General features: G+C 40.3%; 4 protein-coding genes across 31 annotated transcripts in view; 2 read left to right on the top strand and 2 right to left on the bottom strand.

Annotated features, from left to right (window-relative positions):
- The window catches only part of LOC100742341, a 17,721-nt gene extending 15,252 nt beyond the window's left edge, over nucleotides 1–2,469 (top strand). The window contains exons 5-10 of the mRNA XM_033319952.1: nucleotides 1–219; nucleotides 330–457; nucleotides 761–880; nucleotides 1,188–1,199; nucleotides 1,467–1,662; nucleotides 2,064–2,469. Coding sequence (XP_033175843.1) covers nucleotides 1–219; nucleotides 330–457; nucleotides 761–880; nucleotides 1,188–1,199; nucleotides 1,467–1,662; nucleotides 2,064–2,160 — 772 coding nt within the window. The 3' untranslated portion in view covers nucleotides 2,161–2,469. The remainder of the gene's footprint in view (nucleotides 220–329; nucleotides 458–760; nucleotides 881–1,187; nucleotides 1,200–1,466; nucleotides 1,663–2,063) is intronic.
- A 205-nt stretch (nucleotides 2,470–2,674) lies between these two features.
- On the bottom strand, nucleotides 2,675–9,249 carry LOC100747724 (serrate RNA effector molecule homolog). Of its 4 annotated transcripts, none has more exons than XM_003488171.4 (16): nucleotides 9,118–9,249; nucleotides 8,594–8,732; nucleotides 8,207–8,485; nucleotides 7,781–7,975; nucleotides 6,607–6,673; nucleotides 6,283–6,530; nucleotides 6,037–6,209; nucleotides 5,825–5,956; nucleotides 5,517–5,761; nucleotides 5,299–5,439; nucleotides 4,965–5,213; nucleotides 4,717–4,887; nucleotides 4,343–4,605; nucleotides 3,973–4,248; nucleotides 3,738–3,860; nucleotides 2,675–2,934 (listed from the first exon to the last, which is right to left on the bottom strand). In XM_003488171.4, the coding sequence occupies exons 2-16, from the start codon at nucleotides 8,713–8,715 to the stop codon at nucleotides 2,856–2,858; spliced, it is 2,763 nt and encodes a 920-aa protein (XP_003488219.1). In that variant the 5' UTR covers nucleotides 8,716–8,732; nucleotides 9,118–9,249; the 3' UTR covers nucleotides 2,675–2,855. The 4 variants fall into 4 exon arrangements, with proteins under 4 accessions (XP_003488219.1, XP_012239096.1, XP_012239095.1 ...); XM_012383673.3 differs by having other exon boundaries at nucleotides 4,986–5,213; XM_012383672.3 differs by having other exon boundaries at nucleotides 2,676–2,934; nucleotides 8,207–8,473.
- Nucleotides 9,250–10,168: 919 nt separating this feature from the next.
- Nucleotides 10,169–16,099, top strand: LOC100742094 (hornerin). 6 transcript variants are annotated; one of them, XM_033319943.1, is made up of 8 exons: nucleotides 10,172–10,491; nucleotides 10,646–10,687; nucleotides 10,765–11,553; nucleotides 11,814–12,104; nucleotides 12,381–14,114; nucleotides 14,184–14,756; nucleotides 15,475–15,606; nucleotides 15,688–16,099. In XM_033319943.1, the coding sequence occupies exons 1-8, from the start codon at nucleotides 10,419–10,421 to the stop codon at nucleotides 15,723–15,725; spliced, it is 3,672 nt and encodes a 1,223-aa protein (XP_033175834.1). In that variant the 5' UTR covers nucleotides 10,172–10,418; the 3' UTR covers nucleotides 15,726–16,099. The 6 variants fall into 6 exon arrangements, with proteins under 6 accessions (XP_033175830.1, XP_033175834.1, XP_033175832.1 ...); XM_033319941.1 differs by having other exon boundaries at nucleotides 11,814–14,114; nucleotides 14,184–14,474; nucleotides 14,574–14,756; XM_033319940.1 differs by having other exon boundaries at nucleotides 10,173–10,491; nucleotides 11,814–12,075; nucleotides 12,136–14,114.
- Nucleotides 16,100–16,886: 787 nt separating this feature from the next.
- The window catches only part of LOC100741974 (glycine-rich protein 5), a 2,788-nt gene continuing 1,701 nt past the window's right edge, over nucleotides 16,887–17,973 (bottom strand). Inside the window, exons 3-6 of one of the 20 annotated variants that reach the window (XM_033319963.1) lie at nucleotides 17,882–17,956; nucleotides 17,762–17,797; nucleotides 17,455–17,707; nucleotides 16,887–17,295 (exon numbers count right to left, since the gene is read on the bottom strand). In XM_033319963.1, coding sequence (XP_033175854.1) covers nucleotides 17,151–17,295; nucleotides 17,455–17,707; nucleotides 17,762–17,797; nucleotides 17,882–17,956 — 509 coding nt within the window. In that variant the 3' untranslated portion in view covers nucleotides 16,887–17,150. Of the gene's footprint in view, nucleotides 17,296–17,454 lie in introns of all 20 variants that reach the window. The other 19 variants (XM_024366549.2, XM_024366555.2, XM_024366559.2 and 16 more) reach the window with 19 other exon arrangements.

Below are 17,973 nucleotides of genomic sequence, written 5' to 3'. Positions count from 1 at the left end.
GCTAACGTCGGAAGCGGAAACGGAAGCTACGAGCCCGTCCAGCCTCAACTCTACCAGATACTGCGACGACTGTCTGCCAGAGGAGGTTTGCGTTGCTCTCGTCGACGAGGAAGCACCGACTTGCAGAATCCCTCTCGATCCCAAAGATCCAACCGGATGTGCCGGCTTTTGTCTTATCAACAAACAAAAGTGTCATCGTCTTGATGTCGACGCGTTTAGGTAGGTAAATCGTTCTAACATCTGTTTAATCGCGTCGTTCGTGCGCGTTTTTCTTTGCGTAGACCTACATACGTATTCTTTCAAAATTCGCCACGTCTCGATTTTAATAGGTGCGTCGAGATGGAGCATTACTGTCTGGATGACGAGTGGACCTGCCTAAACACGCTGTGCATCCCTCTCGAGAAGCACTGCGACGGGCATATGAATTGTTACGACCATTCTGACGAGCACAATTGCGGTACGTATACGCATATAGCATATAACATTAGCCCAGTTTTCCGCGACTTAGGACGTTCCTTCTGTTATCGGCTTTACCCGGGGCTTTGTCATAGTTTGCAAGGCTTCAGTTTATCCGTTTGTCGCGATATGGAATAATCTAGCGGCGGTAAAAAAGCGACGCGCGTTGCACGCTCGATAATTTTGAAGGAGCGTGAGCTGATCGAGTATAAGTATTTAGACGATGCGTTCTCGTTAGGCAAACGGCGCGTTGCGTATGAGAAGATCGCGAACGATAAAACGCCTGGTACGTTTCTTGTTACAGACTGCGATCTGGAGACGCATTTTCAGTGCGGTAACGAGACTTCCTGCCTTCCACTGGAAAAGAGATGCGACGGCAAGATAGATTGCTGGGACGCGGCCGACGAGATTAATTGCACCTTAGGTAAGATATGCGCAACTGCTCGTTGCGGTCACAAGAAGCGTACACCGCTGGTTCGCGAATTATCGACTCGTCGATATAATTACCAACGTATATACATATTCTTTTCCATGTGACTCGTCATGGATAATCCTAGGATAATTCCCCTTGAGATTTTCTTACAAAGATAGTTCGTTGCTGGTTGAATTATTCGCGCACTTTCGGCTAACATGATTCCCCTATTCCTCCCCTTTTCTGTTACTATCGTTTCCTTTTTTTCTTTTTGGGTTAAGGTCATTTTCAACTTCTTTTTTTCTGTTCTTCTTCGTAGGTCTTAATCTCGGTGGGTGTGAGTACATACTCGTTTATTTGATACGCATTCGATTTCCGCATGCGATACACAATTACCGCTAAATGCACCGCATGCTCTTTCACGCACACGCATAAGCACTACGATCCCTTTCTCATGGTACATACCACATACACAGCCTGCTTTTCACTATGGCAGAGATTTCGAACGACATAAATTGAAATGTCGCCGCGTTTAATCGCTATACCTTGATGCGCTTCTAAAAGAATGGAAAATCGCATACGACGCTTGCTTCATTAGCACCACGGTCGCGTAATACGTCCGCAACAACGTTTCTTTTGATGCCAGCGTGTCCATCGGAAAACGAGTTCACGTGCAGCAACGGCCAGTGCATATTGAGAGCTCGCTTCTGCGATAGCCTGCCAGACTGCCTCGATGGATCTGACGAACCTCACGGGTGCCAAGGACGGTGCAATAAGCACGAATTTACGTGCCAGTAAGTTGATGATAATGTATCTGTATTCCGTTCAATGTGTGGAGTCAGTAGAGGTAAAGAGAACATCTGTGTGCTAAGCACGCGATGAATGCAACGGATTCCAAATGTTTACCATTCAGAAGTCTAGGATTTACGTGAATAATTGTTAGAGCCTCCTTTGATTTCTCGGTTATGACATGCGAAATGACTGTGCACCGAAAGGCCGTACGAAGCTCGATTTCAAAAATGGTTAAATACATAAGGAACAATGAATCGATATCTTTTTCTCTAGTATCTAAAGGTTTCGAATACAATCCCTACCCTTATTGCCTCGACTCATTAAACGGAGTATATAAATGCCTGACGTTATAATATTATATTATTGTCTGTGTCACGCAACAATGGAATTGGCTTTCACGCAGAAACAATAGATGCATTACGAAGGGAATGAAGTGCAATGGGATCGACGATTGCGGCGATGGGACCGACGAGAGGCACTGTAAGGATCGATTCTCTTAACTTTACGTTTGCGTCTGTTGACCTTCTCTCATCGCACTTACATGTCACGTTACAGTATTTTTATTACGAATTAATGTAATTAAATGTTGTACATAACTGTGCTGTATAGACATACAGTGGTACGGAATAAACAATTTATAAATAGAATACTTAATACCAGAGTGTAATTAGTAAACGATATACTTTATTATTGTATCATAGGACAGATTACAAATATTGATTTTTGCTATAGCTGATCTATCTTGTATGTTACTCCGACAGAACATTGTTTCCAAGTATTATGGATAAAGTATATTTCCTTAAATAAGATATACTAGTAGGTAGGAGATCTTTGCATTTGAACGCATTTCTCTATTCATGAGTTGTGTTTATACACACATTAAAATCATATATATATAGGTATATTTTTGTATGTAAGTGACTGTAACGTTTATATAAAGTCTGATGCATAGAGATATATTTCTTATATATATATTATATATATTTTTTTTTTATTATATATATTATAATATATATATATATATATATATATATTATATATATAAGAAATATATATATGACATATATGATCTTATAGATTGTTATATACATATATAGATATATAGTACGCACATCCCGATATTGCTTTCATCAAATTCATCAATTTCAAACACATGATTCCTTTGTTCCTTTGACCTTTCGTCTATCGAATCAATTTAGAGAAATTCATCTGGTTCTCTTGGTGCATCGAGATCACGATAATGAATCACTGGTCGGAAGTCTCCTCCGCCGCCACTGCAACGTTTAATAAAAATTAATAGATTCTACTCTCAACAAAGTATTCGTTCCTTGCGATGCACTAAAGCTACGCGTAAATGTAGATCCTAAAATAATTAACGAGACAGCACACGACGACGTATGACCAACTGGACATAGGATTCGAACGGAAATGGGATATAAAATAAAAGCACACGTAAATACAAACAAATACTTTTATTTGCAACTCGTCGGCTTATAAAAGTACAGCATCTGCCGATTCTGTTTCTTTTTTTGTAAAGGAACATAAAGTAAAAGAATTTTTTGTACTAAGGTATACGACATAATTATATTTTCTTTGTTTATGTACACGAATGGTTTAAGTTATCGCGTATCGAGAAAGCAAGAAGTGTGCTGATTTTGTAACACATTGCTTTAATTGGACGGTTCGCTCGATACTAAATATATACTCTGTGTTACATAATCCAGATATAGATCTGCTAGCACGAAAGTCTGATATCATTCAGAATTTTTTTCATTGCTTTTACTTCCGTATAAAAAAATAAATGGTGCTTGATAAAACTTAAAACATATCCATGTCTAGCTGGTCCAAATCATTATAACTAATAAGAGGCCTCGAAGTTGAGTCCGGCGCAGCCCTGTAAAACAGCGTATCACCACGTTCAATATGGCGAAAAAGAATTTACGAAAACGACAACTTGATCGATTTTTCAAACAAGTCGTTTACTCAAGTACCCAGAAGTTTTACTGCGTTCCATCGTACTACAGGTTGTTTATACAAAGCTAGCGAATTGCGAAAAATTAAAACAAAAATATCTTACCGTCCTCGATTAAAACCACCACGATTGGAACGCGGCATTCCGAACCCTCCACCGAATCCTGCTCCGTAACTTGATCCATATCCTCCCCTGCTGCTACCGTAACCACCTCCATAACTTCCAAATCTTCACGATTAAATTAGCGGTAATTAGTATAAGAATCATGTGTTATGATGAATTTGAATGTGAAAGAGAAGTACTGTTCTAGCAAAATGATTTGAGCATATTTAACACTTACGTGCTACATCCATACGGAGTAAATCCTTCGCGTAAGCTCTCTCTCGGAGGTGCTTTATTTCCCGGGTGTTCGGGAAGTTGTGGCCTTTTTGGATCTCTTAAGTAGTTATTAAAATATTCTGCTTCCGCTTTTACTTCTGCTACCTTTTCTGCATGTTTATTAAAGATATGTTTCCGAATAAAATCTGGTCCTTTGAACTTTTTCCCACTAAGTGGACACAGCCATTTATCTTTTGATAGTTCTTGTGTATTGGCTTGAACGAACTTTTCGACTTCACTAATATCAAATATTAAAGAAATAATAGAGACAAAAGAGTTATCTAACAAATTTTTTCAACATATTTTAAAAGAAACAAAAGAGGAAAGGATACGCTTCAGCATTTTTAGCACCCAGCTTATCGAACTCCTCTTGAGACAGCGTTGCAATTGGTTGCAAGAATGCTGCCATCTTGCTTTCAAAATTGCGACAGTATTCTGATAATTCGGTGCTAGTAACTTTAGCGGTAGGAGGAGATCCTCTAACGTGCATGATTCCACACCTATTTGGCATTTCGTCTTCGTTTGGATATTCACAGTGATTATAATAATCAACCGAATGAACTACTCGCAAATAAAGGATCAATCTATCCAAGACCTAAAAAAAAAAAAAAAAAAGAAAAAAAAGAAAAAAAGAAGAAAAGAAGAGAGAAGAGTACATCTCCATATCATAATAAATGAATCTTTTTATACGGCTGACACTTAATACCTTGATCAATGTCGGATCTCTTTCAATTGGACCGTCCCCATCACCTCCCAATTGACCCTCTTCTTTGTCACCAGACATTCCTAATAATTCCTCTTCTTCGGCTGATGCCTCTTCTATCAGATAGTCGGTTATGTTCTTCAATACTGGATTTTTAGATGACAATCCAAATGCCTGTAGGAACATACGTCATGATTTTTCAATAACGTCATTATAAGCACTAATTGAATGTGTAAATTAATTGGCCTTACAGCTTGCTCAACTTCATGTACATTTTGAATACTTTTATTTTCTTTGTTGTCATCATCCTGTTTAACTGTATTATCATCTCTTTTTTCTTCATTCCACAAACCAACCCTGCTGTCCAAATTATGCACGATTTTAGCACTCAATTTGATATCATGCCGAACTATTTGTTTATGGGATGTTAAACCATTTACTGTGCGTATGCGACGCGAAAGGTCTCGGTTTACTATAGCTCCAAGTTCGCAGTCCCGTAACTGTAGAAATTATTCCATGTTGTTTCAATATTTTAATTTTTTTCCTTTATTCGCACACGTGTATTTAAATTATTTATCAACATACCCGAATATTGTTTAAGCTCCAACATATCTCTTTTATGTTTACTTGTCTTTCAAAAGACACCCAACCTCTTCTAAACCATCTTCTTTCTGGTTGAGGATCTGCTATGGCAACTCGCAAAAATCCAGGAAAACGTTTGCACATCTATTTATACAGGTTATTCATAAATTTATCTAAAAAAATGTAACCTACAATATATACGACATATATTTATAACTAACCGCTTCAACTTCTGCCTTTGTTATCGTAGGTGCTAAATTACGGAGGAAGATACTGCTGGTCTTGTGCAAAGCTCTAGGTTCTTTTTCTTTATCTTCACTGGCTAGGTCGATTACCGCTTCTGGTTCCATAGCAGACTTTTTAGCTTCTGGCAAAGGTTCACTGTCTGTTTTAGCATCTCGATCACCTTCTTTATTATCCTGTGCATCAGTGTTTTCATTACCGACATCTATTTTTTCAGTTATATCTGGAACAAATTAAATTAAAGAGTAATGTACAATTTTTAAATAAGTATAACATTGAAACTTACGAGGATCTGCTTTCGGTGTATCGGGTTTGTTACTATCGCTACCAGAGGAACTACTACTGCTGCTACTGCTGCTACTACTGCTGTTACTATCAGTTCGTTTTCTCTTTTTGATATTAATTTCCTCTTGTTTGCCTACACAAAAGTAAAAAGGAAGTGGAGATAATAGAAAAATTGTAAGTATTATTTTTTATTTAATAAACAAAATCAAATACTTGTGCTATCCGCACTATCATCCTTTTTTGTTTCTTCTATATTTTCCTCTGACTTTTCAACTTCCTCTATCGAAATTTCGTCATTTTCTGCGCTTTTAACCTCAGAGTCCACACTTTGACCATTTTTTAAATTTTTCTCAGTTTTCGAAGCTTCATCAACTTTATTCGTATCACTGTAAAGTGTACAATAACGATTAATCCTTCAAACCTTCCCCTATCCTTTTTTTAACGAATACCAAACCAAACCTATTATCGCCTTTTTTCTCAGCTCCAATTTTGTTCTTCACGTCTTCTTTATCTTTGATCGTATCTTTAGTTATAATCATATTTGTTGGCTTTATGTCTAACACTTGTAAATCTTCTTCTGTACCACCTTCTAATTTAATAACTACAGCATCTAGCAGATGCAGCAAAGCATCAGCTTGATCGGCATCCACAGAAACTTTATCTATTTCTTTAATATCTAGCATTTCCAGGAAGACTTCGACACGTTTCTGCCAGGAAAGATGGTAAGAATAGTAGGTTCAATCGATTCCTTAGGGAAAATATTTTTAAATCGATAATTTATACCTTAAGAGCTGCCACCTGTTCTTCCTTTCTCTTCACTGATTCTTCTGGATGATACTTTATTTTGAACCTGGTAAATTGGTAGAAAAATATGGTGTTTCAACCAATTTTGAAATAAATTTCTTGTAAATTAAAGCAAACAGACGTACAATTTGTGGATTTGTCATTTATGTATATTCAAAAGAAAGTGCATTAGAATTAAGATAGTAGTTAGTTCTACTAAGTCCTCAATATAATTTTATACTGAAAATATTCATGTTCGTATAAGCACAGAGCGTGCTTTTAATCGATCATAAACATATTTACGTAATCGTAATAAATTTGTCGCAATAGGTGATGAATAAGATATAGCAGTAATTGTTACGTTTCCCATCCATATCTAGAGCGAATCATTCCTTGTGACTAAATATTATTATATCCTTTTCCTCGAGACGATTATTTATAAATTATCAGTTTTACTGTCAACATTGTCAGTTACAGAATGAAGCCTCACCTGTAGAGTCTGATATTTTTACTCGCATTCAGTTTTCTTGTCGACTCAGAGGTCTATTGTAACAATAGCATATCTTTTGAATGTCAGAAATAATTAAACGGGTTTAGAACGCGGCCTATCGCGAGCATGTTTGGGCTTTGCGCGCCCAGCTCGCATCTTTGTTTAACTACCTAATAGACACCTCAATTCTTCTGCGATGCGCGAAACGCGAAATTCATAAAATATCGTACGTAAAAATAAACGAGCGAGGTGACCTGTGCCCAAGACATAAGGCGTTGCTGGCTGTACACTGTAGGGATAGACAGAGCTGGTCATATTGCTTGCAATTACCGATAAAATTGTGTCTGCAATTTAGCAAAAATTATAAAGCTACTACACCCTAACGCTCTTCTGTTCAACGTATGTATGCACTCTAGGCATACATACCCGAACAGATAGTCTAATAATTTCATTAGGATTAAAAGATTACTTTCTACAGTGGGCATAACTTTCATGCAACAACGTGGATCTCGACGTCTTGTGGAAACATTGATTGCAAGATTATTGTTTTAACAGTAATAACAATTAAGCCACTGTAGAAATTAATTATTTTTATATCCACATTTAAGTACGACTGAGCTTCACAATATACATATAAGGAATAATTTCGAGACCATTATTAGCGAACTAAAAAATGAAATATACCATTCCTCGTCCTTGTGTGCAACGAAGAATTCATTCAATTGTTGTCTCCTGAATTCCAATTTATATTCGTTATATCGTTTAATAGCTTCCTCGTCTGTAATCGAGTCTTCTTGAGTTCCGAGAAACGCTTTGAAAGACATCATTGGTGGTTGAGTTTCAACATTGGAATTGCTGAAGTTACCAGCTACCTCTCGACTGCACAAAACATGAAACCACTTACAATTAGTCAAGAAATTTCAAACATTTAAACGCTACCTTAATCGGGCCAACAGTCTTGGAGTGAATCGACTCCTTTTTTGCATACTTATAATACAACCTCTTTTTTTCATGACAATGCTGTTTATAAACCAAGAACAAATTCATAAAGAAAAGAAAAGGGAGAGAAAAAAGAAAATCTGCATTAAAAATAACATAAGAAACACAAACCTGTTACTGTTACTGTGGTTTCCATAGTGATGATTGCCATGGTGAGGAGGTGGATAATGGTCTGGTCCCCAGGAAGTTGCACCCCCTCCTCCACCTCCGTAATAATCATGTCCATATCTTGGACGATCGTCCCAATCTGTTCTCATTCTTTTCATAGGCGGTGCCATCTCCTGTGATCTGCCAGGACTATATCTATCGCGTCCACCACCTCCACCTCCACGGTATTCTCTGTAATCTGGACGTTGTCTAGGTCGACTGGACCATTCTCTGGAATAATTACTATCGTTAAAACTATCAGAGCCTGTTTATGCAAAAACAGAATAACTTATTTTCAATATGGTTTTATTTGTTAATATTTATTTTAAAGCTTATTAATTAGGTAGTTACCTATCCACCCAATCATCTCTTCTTCTGTCATCTCGTCGACCTTCTCTAGAATAAGATTCTGTTCTCTCCCCTCTAAATTTGTCTCTTCTTTTCCTATCGTATTCATCATCAGAGTCACCCATAATGCAAGGATTTAATGCTAAACAAACAAGATGCAAATAGCGTTTATAGAATTCTAATCCTTAATAAAGTAGTACTTCCAGTATTTTCTGGAATCTAGAAGGGGTTAGGGAGTAGGCAATTAGAACATACGTATTTTCCAGCACGTGATCCACAAACTTCTCAATCATCGTTTTATCGATACTATACTTGAAAGATGTATAAACTTTTGTGAACGTGTGTGTTGCGGAACTATCAATTATTTACAATTTTTCGAACAAAATGTTCGAACAACGCGCGAGTCTTGCTTGTAGAGTGTCCAAAGCATTTGCAGTTTGGCAATTTAATAAGACATAGTATTATCAAGAGAACATATATATAATATATCCGAATTAAGGAAACTAAATGGAAACAAAAAAACTCACCCACTTAAAGTATATTGCAGAATGAAATTAAAACTCCAGCACAAGGGATTTTTGTCACCCGTTACCCTGCGTCACCAAAGTACTAACCATACTGTATATGTATTGTGACGCAGGTATGGCGTCATAAGCGCCATTGTAATCGATACTGCACTCGCATATCGATTATTCTTTCACTTGAGAGCCGCGAAATTCAAATAAGCTTTAATACGAATCGTATAGTAACAGATATTTGCATGACTAGAATCACGTAAAAAATATTTGATACATTATACAGATCGTTCAGTACAATTTTTTAAATAGCATTAAATAGTATTTAAATATTACAATTTATATGGATAAGGCACCTAAATCAGGCATCACGATTCTGAATCATCCCGAATCATACGAATCATACGATTATTCGAATTGAAAAATATTAAAGAGCTGAATGTCAGTGGTTTTCCCGTATTCCGATATAATCTCCTATCCAGGATATCGACATTTGATGAAACAAAGCGCGTGTTCTATAAATAATTCTGCAATCATGCGGTAGCAATTATACATACATAACGATCATTGATTCTCTTTTCCACGATTCGCAGAAAGTGCATAGAGTCATATATATTATTGTCTTACTGAAAGCAGCATAATTTCTATAGACATAGAAAATTCGGTACGCCTCTAATATAAATGGAAATAATGCGAACTTAGAAATAGAACATATTTCCCGAGCGAGCGTCGAAGTCGCCAGGACTGCGATGCAACTCTCTGTATGTTTGGATTTTTTCTTTTTCCATCGTAACTAACTTATCCACAACAAAATAAGCGAACAAGAGTTGTTAAATGGTTGAACGGCGACGTAGGAGACGAAAATAAAATCGCTGGAGAGGAATATCAAATGTTGCAACAAGTAATGCCAAGCAGTGTCATAAATTCAAAAAAGCAAGGATGGGTTACGCTCCAATTTGCATGATACTCCTTCCTTTTCAAAAGAAACGTGTGGGGAATCGTGTATCTCGTGGAAACTCCTAAAGCCGGATGACGTAGTCGCGACGAAGCCGGCTGGCTGAAACTAGTCGATCGGCGTACCTATTGTTAGTGCTGTGAACACCGTCTGGTAGAAAGAGTCAAACAAGTATTACTCATTGCCACCGACATTCGGATGCGTGTCTTCACGGTCGGGGATGATACTTGAACGCGATGCATCCTTTCACTGCCGGGGGTATCCTTATATATAGAAGTATTCGATCGAGACTCGCCTCTCAATGACTTGAAGCTCGTGTCGAACAATCAAGGATTCGACCGTGCCAAATAATCTTAGGATGATCGGGATAAATCAAACAATCCGGTTCTCGATGTTCGCCCTTCTAATCGCCACGGTCATTGTTGGTTCAGGTAAACTACATTCTTCATCTTTTTTCTCTCGTTTCCACATTGCTTTTTTTCTATAACGATCCATCACTATTATATAATACTTTGGCCACGAAAAGAAGATATATACGATAAACCACCCACACAACGATATTAAACTCTAATCTGTTACTTTTAGGAGCGCACGAAGGAAGTGGCGGAAGCAGTAGTCTAGCGTACAGTATGTATTGTATTTTAAAATGTAGAGGATAAATCGATAAGATTTTTATTAACTGTTTTCATTAATTCCGAGAATAGGCAGCGCTTCGGCGTCCGCAAACGCATACGCGAATGCAGGTGCAAGCGCATTCTCGTTGAGTAACGCATTTACTGGAATCGGAAGCCTACCTGCGGTTGATGGGAGCCATGACGGGCACAAAGGAATTCGCAGTTACGACAACACTGGCTACAATGGCAATAATCAGCCAAACGGTGGAGTCAAAGGAAATCAGCATGGTGGCTGTCCTAAGTGCAAGTGGGAAGACGACGATTACTGGGAAAAAGACGAGGATGAAACTGAACCAGAAGAAAAAGACGAAGACGATTGCGATGACGGGGACGATGGACAGTATAGAGAACACGGTCATTATCACGGACAGAAAAATAAAGGAGGATCGCCTCCGGGCGTACAGAAATTAGGAGTGCTTAATCCCAACGGTCAAGGACCACACACGGGAGTCAGCGCCACGTCAAATGCTGCGAGCGGTGGAAGTGGCGCTCCATTTGGAACAACGCCAATTAAAGGAGGACGCCCTGAAACTGGGAGCTCGAGCTCAGGTTCACCATGGAACAAAGCGTTCCCTGTAACCGGTCAGCAACCTGGATCAGGATGGAACACAGGCTCTGGAACTACGCCGAAACCCGCCTGGAACCAAGGGTTCGGTGGTTCACCCGGAACAGCTCCGCATCCTTCTAACAGTTGGAACTCTGGAAGTGTACCGAATGCGGATGTATCGAGTCCTACCAGCGATGGAAGCTGGAATAGTGGTCCAAAAACAGGTTCTGGATGCTCCGGCAATTATCAACACGGCACCGGCTGTGCTCAAGGTTAGCTAGAATTTTTACATCTTATTTAACGATGCCGATTCAACGAGTCAAGCAAACACCAGCTTTACCTTATACATAAATTCATCTCCTTGACCGTGAAATTCTGAATAATTTTCGAGAATAAATAATATAAATATAATATAATATAAATAGATAAAATTCGCAAATACATTATTCAAATTTTTTGAAAGTATTCAAATCTACAATCGAACATTTTTAACAAAATGCATAAAGGTTACATTAGTCGATCTCTAATTTAGGTACAAGCGGTGTCGGTCCTGTAAAACAATCTCCAGTGCCATTCTTTGGCAGCAACCCCGCAAATGTTCAGAAGGAAAATCCTGTTCATTCCACGGGTCCAACAGCAGTATATAATCCTCAAGGATCTCCAGCCGGATGTTCCAGCAGTCCTTATGATGCCAGTTGTGCCGATAAATCTGTTGAACGAACGAGACCACATGACAGTCCCTTTGCATCATCTTATGGACCAAATCCGAGCCAAGGCCAGTATCCTGTAAGTGGGTCGCCTCAAAGCAGTCCTTCCGGTTCTCCTGTAGGACAAGGCCAATATCCGGGAAGTGGATCGTCTCAAAGCAGTCCTTCGGGTCCTCCGCACGGTTCTCCCGCGGGACAGGGGCAATATCCTGGTAGTGGATTGCCGAAAAGTGGTCCTTCCGGTTCTCCACACGGTTCTCCCGTAGGACAAGGTCAATATCCGGGAAGTGGATCGCCTCAAAGCAGTCCTTCGGGTTCTCCGCACGGTTCTCCCGCGGGACAAGGGCAATATCCTGCAAGCGGATGGCCTCAAGGCAGTCCTTTCGGTTCTTCGCATGGTTCTCCCGCTGGACAAGGCCAATATCCTGGTAGTGGATCGCCTCAAAGTAGTCCTTCGGGTTCTCCGCACGGTTCTCCCGCGGGACAAGGGCAATATCCTGCAAGCGGATGGCCTCAAAGCAGTCCTTCGGGTTCTCCGCACGGTTCTCCCGCGGGACAGGGGCAATATCCTAGTAGCGGATTGCCGAAAAGTGGTTCTTCCGGTTCTCCACACGGTTCTCCTGTAGGACAAGGCCAATATCCGGGAAGTGGATCGCCTCAAAGCAGTCCTTCGGGTTCTCCACACGGTTCTCCCGTAGGACAAGGCCAATATCCGGGAAGTGGATCGCCTCAAAGCAGTCCGTCGGGTTCTCCGCACGGTTCTCCCGCAGGACAGGGGCAATATCCTGGTAGTGGATTGCCGAAAAGCAGTCCTTCCAGTCCTGCGCACGGTTCTCCTGCGGGACAAGGGCAATATCCTGGTAGTGGATTGCCGAAAAGTAACACTGGGCGCGGTTCCGATACGGGGCCATACGGAGGAACTCCATGGAACTCTGGAAATACAGCCAGACCGGGAAGCTTAGGAAATTCAGTATATCCGACAAGCCCTCAAAATTCTAATGCAAACGCTGTAGCTTCAAGCATAGCGTACGCGGGAACTGGTGCGCCGACCGCTGGAAACGGTTTCGATTCTAGCCATCCTGCGAGCAGTCCTTCTTATGGGTCTCCATCTGGAAATGCACAGACGCCAGGGTCTTCAGGTTCTCCAAACGGAAACGTTCCTTACGGAACTCAGAAACCTAATTACACTGGTGTTAAAGGAGGTTCTTCGGGTACAGCACCTAAACACGGTACTCCCAAAAACGGAGATAGCAAGATCTTTTATGTGAACGTAAATCCTGTACCAGGAAGCCCTGCAGGGGTTAAACCTCATACACCTACGGGTGCACCTTATAGTGATACCGGAAAAACACCACCTTCTTATCAACCTGCTACTTATGGGGGTACCGGAACGCCAAAGCCTTCTTATCAGCCTGCACCTTACGGTGGTCCTGGAACGACAGAGCCTTCCTACCGTCCTGCTCCTCATGATAATACTGGAACGGCAAAGCCTTCTTACCAACCTGCTCCTTATGGGGGTACCGGAACGGTAAAGCCTTCTAACCAACCCGCTCCTTATGGGGGTACCGGAACAGCAAAGCCTTCTTACCAACCTGCTCCTTATGGGGGTACCGGAACGCCAAAGCCTTCTTACCAACCTGCTCCTTATGGAGGTACCGGAACGGCAAAGCCTTCTTACCAACCTGCTTCTTATGGTGGCCCCAGCACAACAAAGCCTCCGCATGAATTTAATTCTTATCCATCGGGAGAAACAGATAAGGGTTGCACAAATGGATCTCAAGGTTGTGGAACTGGGAGCGGATGCAGCAGTGGAACAAGTCTGAATGGATCTCCAGATTACAAGCCTTGTAGTCCAAACGATCTTTCAGTAGGTGTTAATAAGGCTTCTAAACCATTAGGAGGTTTTGAAGCAAACCCAAATGATTTTTCGCAAAGTCCTCAACAAATCACGCCTGGAACTGGTCCGCAAGGTTGTACATCTGGAACCAGCGACGGGTGTACCTCTGGACCAAGCAATCCTTTATACGTTTACAAGACTGAAACAACGAATAAAATTCCTGGAGAAGGAGTAGGGTCGTATCCGTCGAATCCTTTCTTAACTGGAAAGATTCCTAGTTCTGGTGCTGGTAATTAATAGGAAAAATTATATGTATCTCTTTTCATTTATGCTTGATATTAAAAAACATCTATCTTAGGTGGTCCTCAGCTAACAGCTACTAGTAAGCCAGTCGGTTATGGAAATCCCTTCCTGCAAGGAACTGGTGCAGTCGCGGGAGCGGGAGCTTGGAGTCATGTAGGTGCAGGAGTAGCAGCGAGTCCAGGCAGCGGTGGCAAGAACGTTGTTTCGATCGGAGAACAAGCACCTGAGCCTATTGGCAAAGATAATCCTTTCCTTAATGGATTAGGACACGGAAGGGGAGACATCGGAATCGATGCCACGCCTAATTCAATTTCTGGAGGATCGTTTGCTCCAGACAGTAACATGGGTAATAGCGGACTGAGTCAAACGAATGGAAGTCCTTCCTTTGGCGATAAAACACAACAAGGACATTCCGATCATTACCCTGGCTCGATTTGGAATTCAGGTTCAACGAACGGCGGAAGCTCTTCAGCCGTGAGAAATCCATCCACAACAAACCGTGGCTCGGGAAGCGGAGGAGGTGTTGGAATTGGTCCGGGAGGATTTGGAAATCTTTTCGGTGGTGCACTTTCTGGAGCTTTTAGCAGTGCACAAGCTTCTTCACACGCCAATTCTGGTTCTGGAGTTGGTATGTCTATTTGCTTTCAATAATTTTGCCTTGTTATTTTATTAACGTTTACTAGATTGGCGAAATATATACCTTCTAGAAAAATATATTTACTAGAAAGGCGCTAATCATACCAATATTTCAAGATTCCGTTATATCGTGTCGATTACAACATCGTTATGCAAATTCAAATTTCTCGACATGAAGCGGAAAGTAGGCGGAAAGTAGACAGAGATCTTCGATGAAGATTAATATAGGTAATATAACTGTGAATATAACCAGTGAATATAAACTCCCAGAGATAGGAAAACGTTTCAAGGTCTACTATCGAAACACTTCTATCTGGATTTTCATTTTCTTCATCCAACGTATCAGGTTGATCAATGAGATCTCGCTCCTGATAAAACATAAATCATAGGCATGAACTGTTAATTAATAATAATTATCGGATACATCAAATAATTTCCGTTCTTCCAATGTCTGCGATGTTGTGTAATCCTACTACGTTACAGGGTTGTATATGTATAGCATGTAAGCTATACATAGAAATTATTCTATGTATATGTTATATATGTATATAATGTTTATGTTATTCTATGTATATGATATTGATGATTATCGCCTTTGTTGTGAACTTTAATTTGTTAATATTTACGTCTCTGTTGTTTAAAACTCATTTTAAATTCATAAAACTTTCAGTTAAGGTATGATAAAACGAAAACAATATATTGGTTTTTAGCACCAAACACAGGTTTCGGACAAGCAAACAGTGGAAGTTGGGCTTCCAGTGGAGCGTCGGCAGGAAGTCATGCTGGAAGCGGTGCCTTGTCCTCCAGCGGTGCTTCCGCTTATGCGAGTAGCAGTGCTAGCAGTAAGTTTTGTAAATCCAGTTCGCATGTGTTTGCATAAATAACCAAAGAATCGGTCTTTAAAAAATAAAACGCTGTTTCAGGCTGGGCAGGCGCACAACCCTCTTTCGTGAAAGGCTAAGCGATATTTCCAGGAAACGAACGATATTTCCAGGAGAAGATAAATTTCAATCATCCGCAAATTACGTAAACGACTGTTTCATTCTACTTCGTTTGTATTTCTATTCGTAACTCGTTTTACCTACTCATCTTTTATAATACAAACAAATCGATGTACGAGCAAAATTACCGTTCTTTTTAGAATTCTCTACACGCGCCTTGATAATTCGCCGGTAATTAATGATCAATTCTTCGAAGCGATTGTATTCTTATTATACGGCGATTCTTATCGATCGGTGTTTAATGAATAATGACGTAACTAACGAATCAAATATGTTGTTAAACAGATTTAATACATATGGTAATGTATCAATAAAAAGAATTATTTTTGATGAACTACTTTTTAAAATTATCCTTCAAATTATGGTCAAATAGCAAGATTGCTCGAGGACGTTGTTAGTTGTTCTTAAATACACCGAAATGTGTCATCGATCACCAATGTTCGAATTCAAGATTGTTATAAAAGGCAAACATACAAAAGACAACATTTCTCCTTCATTCTAAACATTCTAGTCGCATGTAGTAAAGAAGCAAAGTATCTGACACAAAGTAGGAATAATAAATCGTTGGTTCTCATACAAATTGGTTGGATAGTAGTATCTTTGACACGAAGAGTGACAAACGTGGTTTTACAAATGAATTTAAATGTAACATCGTGTATACGGAAATACCACTTATGTCACTGACATATCCCAAAGATAGACGTTTGTAAGTATGTATATACATTACGCGTCTTAACTTATGAATTATTCATATCAGTGGGAGGATCTTGAATCTGTAGTTAAACATATCCTCGTTGTATCCAATAGCTGTGAAAAGATAATTTTATCGAACGAGTCATATAAACATTAGATGCATTATTAGTAATAATAACGCGTAATAAACTGCTGTTACCTTGGGATTCACGTTAAAAGTCATATGAATTATCTATACGACTACAAAAGTTCTACGATTCAGAACATCGTTTTCAGAAAAGTCAATCGGAAATTAATTCGTAGTTAGCCGATGAAAGATGAAAATTAAATAAACTTCAATTAAAAAAATTTCTACTTGGCTTTATCTACAGAAGCATATGCAATGGTCGGTGTAAAGGACGTATCCAATAATACTTTATAGACGGAAATAAGTAAGAATGAATCGTTTATTCGAACTGCACAGTTTACGTCATGTGAATCTGCTATTTTAAAGAGGAGGTATTTTAAAGGTTTAGCGCTACGCCAGACTCGCCCACGCATTTTATTCATTGAATACAATAAAGACAGACTAGGTATAAACAGAAAAAATAGCGATACGCGAATCGAGCCCCGCGCAAGCCTTTGATCACAGATCAAATTCTGGCTCGTCTTCTATCGTAAATGTCGACTTCAACCTCCTCCGGTAAGACCATTTAGATTTTTCCAGCCGATACTTTGTATGATCCCTTTCCAGTAGAATCGATGTTGGCTGCACTACTGCTGTAGACACCTTTGGCTTTGTCCACGGCTCCGCTCTTATTCACTCCTTCGTTGATATCGCCCATACGTGAAAAGAGACTAATTCGACAACAATCATTGAATTAATTATTTTGTCAATCGTTGAATAATTTCTATATTCAGCGGTGTCAAAAATAAGTAAAAAGGAATAGTACGTCATTTTATCTTATTTCTTTTAAGAAATTCTTTTAATTCATATATTAATATCAATTAACTTACTCGACTCCATGTCCACCGGGACCACCGTAACCATCGTAACCGCCGTATCCTCCTCCGAGACCGGCACCAGCGTTTGCGTTCGCAGTGGCGGATGCATGCGCATTTGAATTAGCAAGAGCATGTGCATTAGCACTGGCACTCGCAGCTGCATAAGCATTCGCGTTGGCGTTGGCATTGGCGGTGGCACTGGAAGTGGCGCCTGCCCCTCTATAACCACCATAACCACCGCTTCCGCCTAGACCACCTGCTCCACCTCCAGCACCTGCTCCACCGCGTCCGCCAGCACCAGCACCACCGCCTAGGCCACCATAACCACCAGCTCCACCACCGGCGCCTGCGCCACCTCCGGCACCTGAACCACCGTAACCTCCAGCTCCAGCACCTGCTCCACCGTGTCCACCAGCACCAGCACCACCGCCTAGACCACCATAACCTCCAGCTCCACCACCGGCGCCTGCACCACCATATCCTCCAGCTCCACCACCACGTCCGCCAGCACCACCTCCGGCACCTGAACTA

Source organism: Bombus impatiens, unplaced genomic scaffold (genome assembly GCF_000188095.3).
Source record: "Bombus impatiens unplaced genomic scaffold, BIMP_2.2 scf_0219, whole genome shotgun sequence".
NCBI lineage: Eukaryota > Metazoa > Arthropoda > Insecta > Hymenoptera > Apidae > Bombus > Bombus impatiens.
Note: the sequence above shows the minus strand (reverse complement) of the source record. Positions and strands in the feature narration are given on the sequence as shown.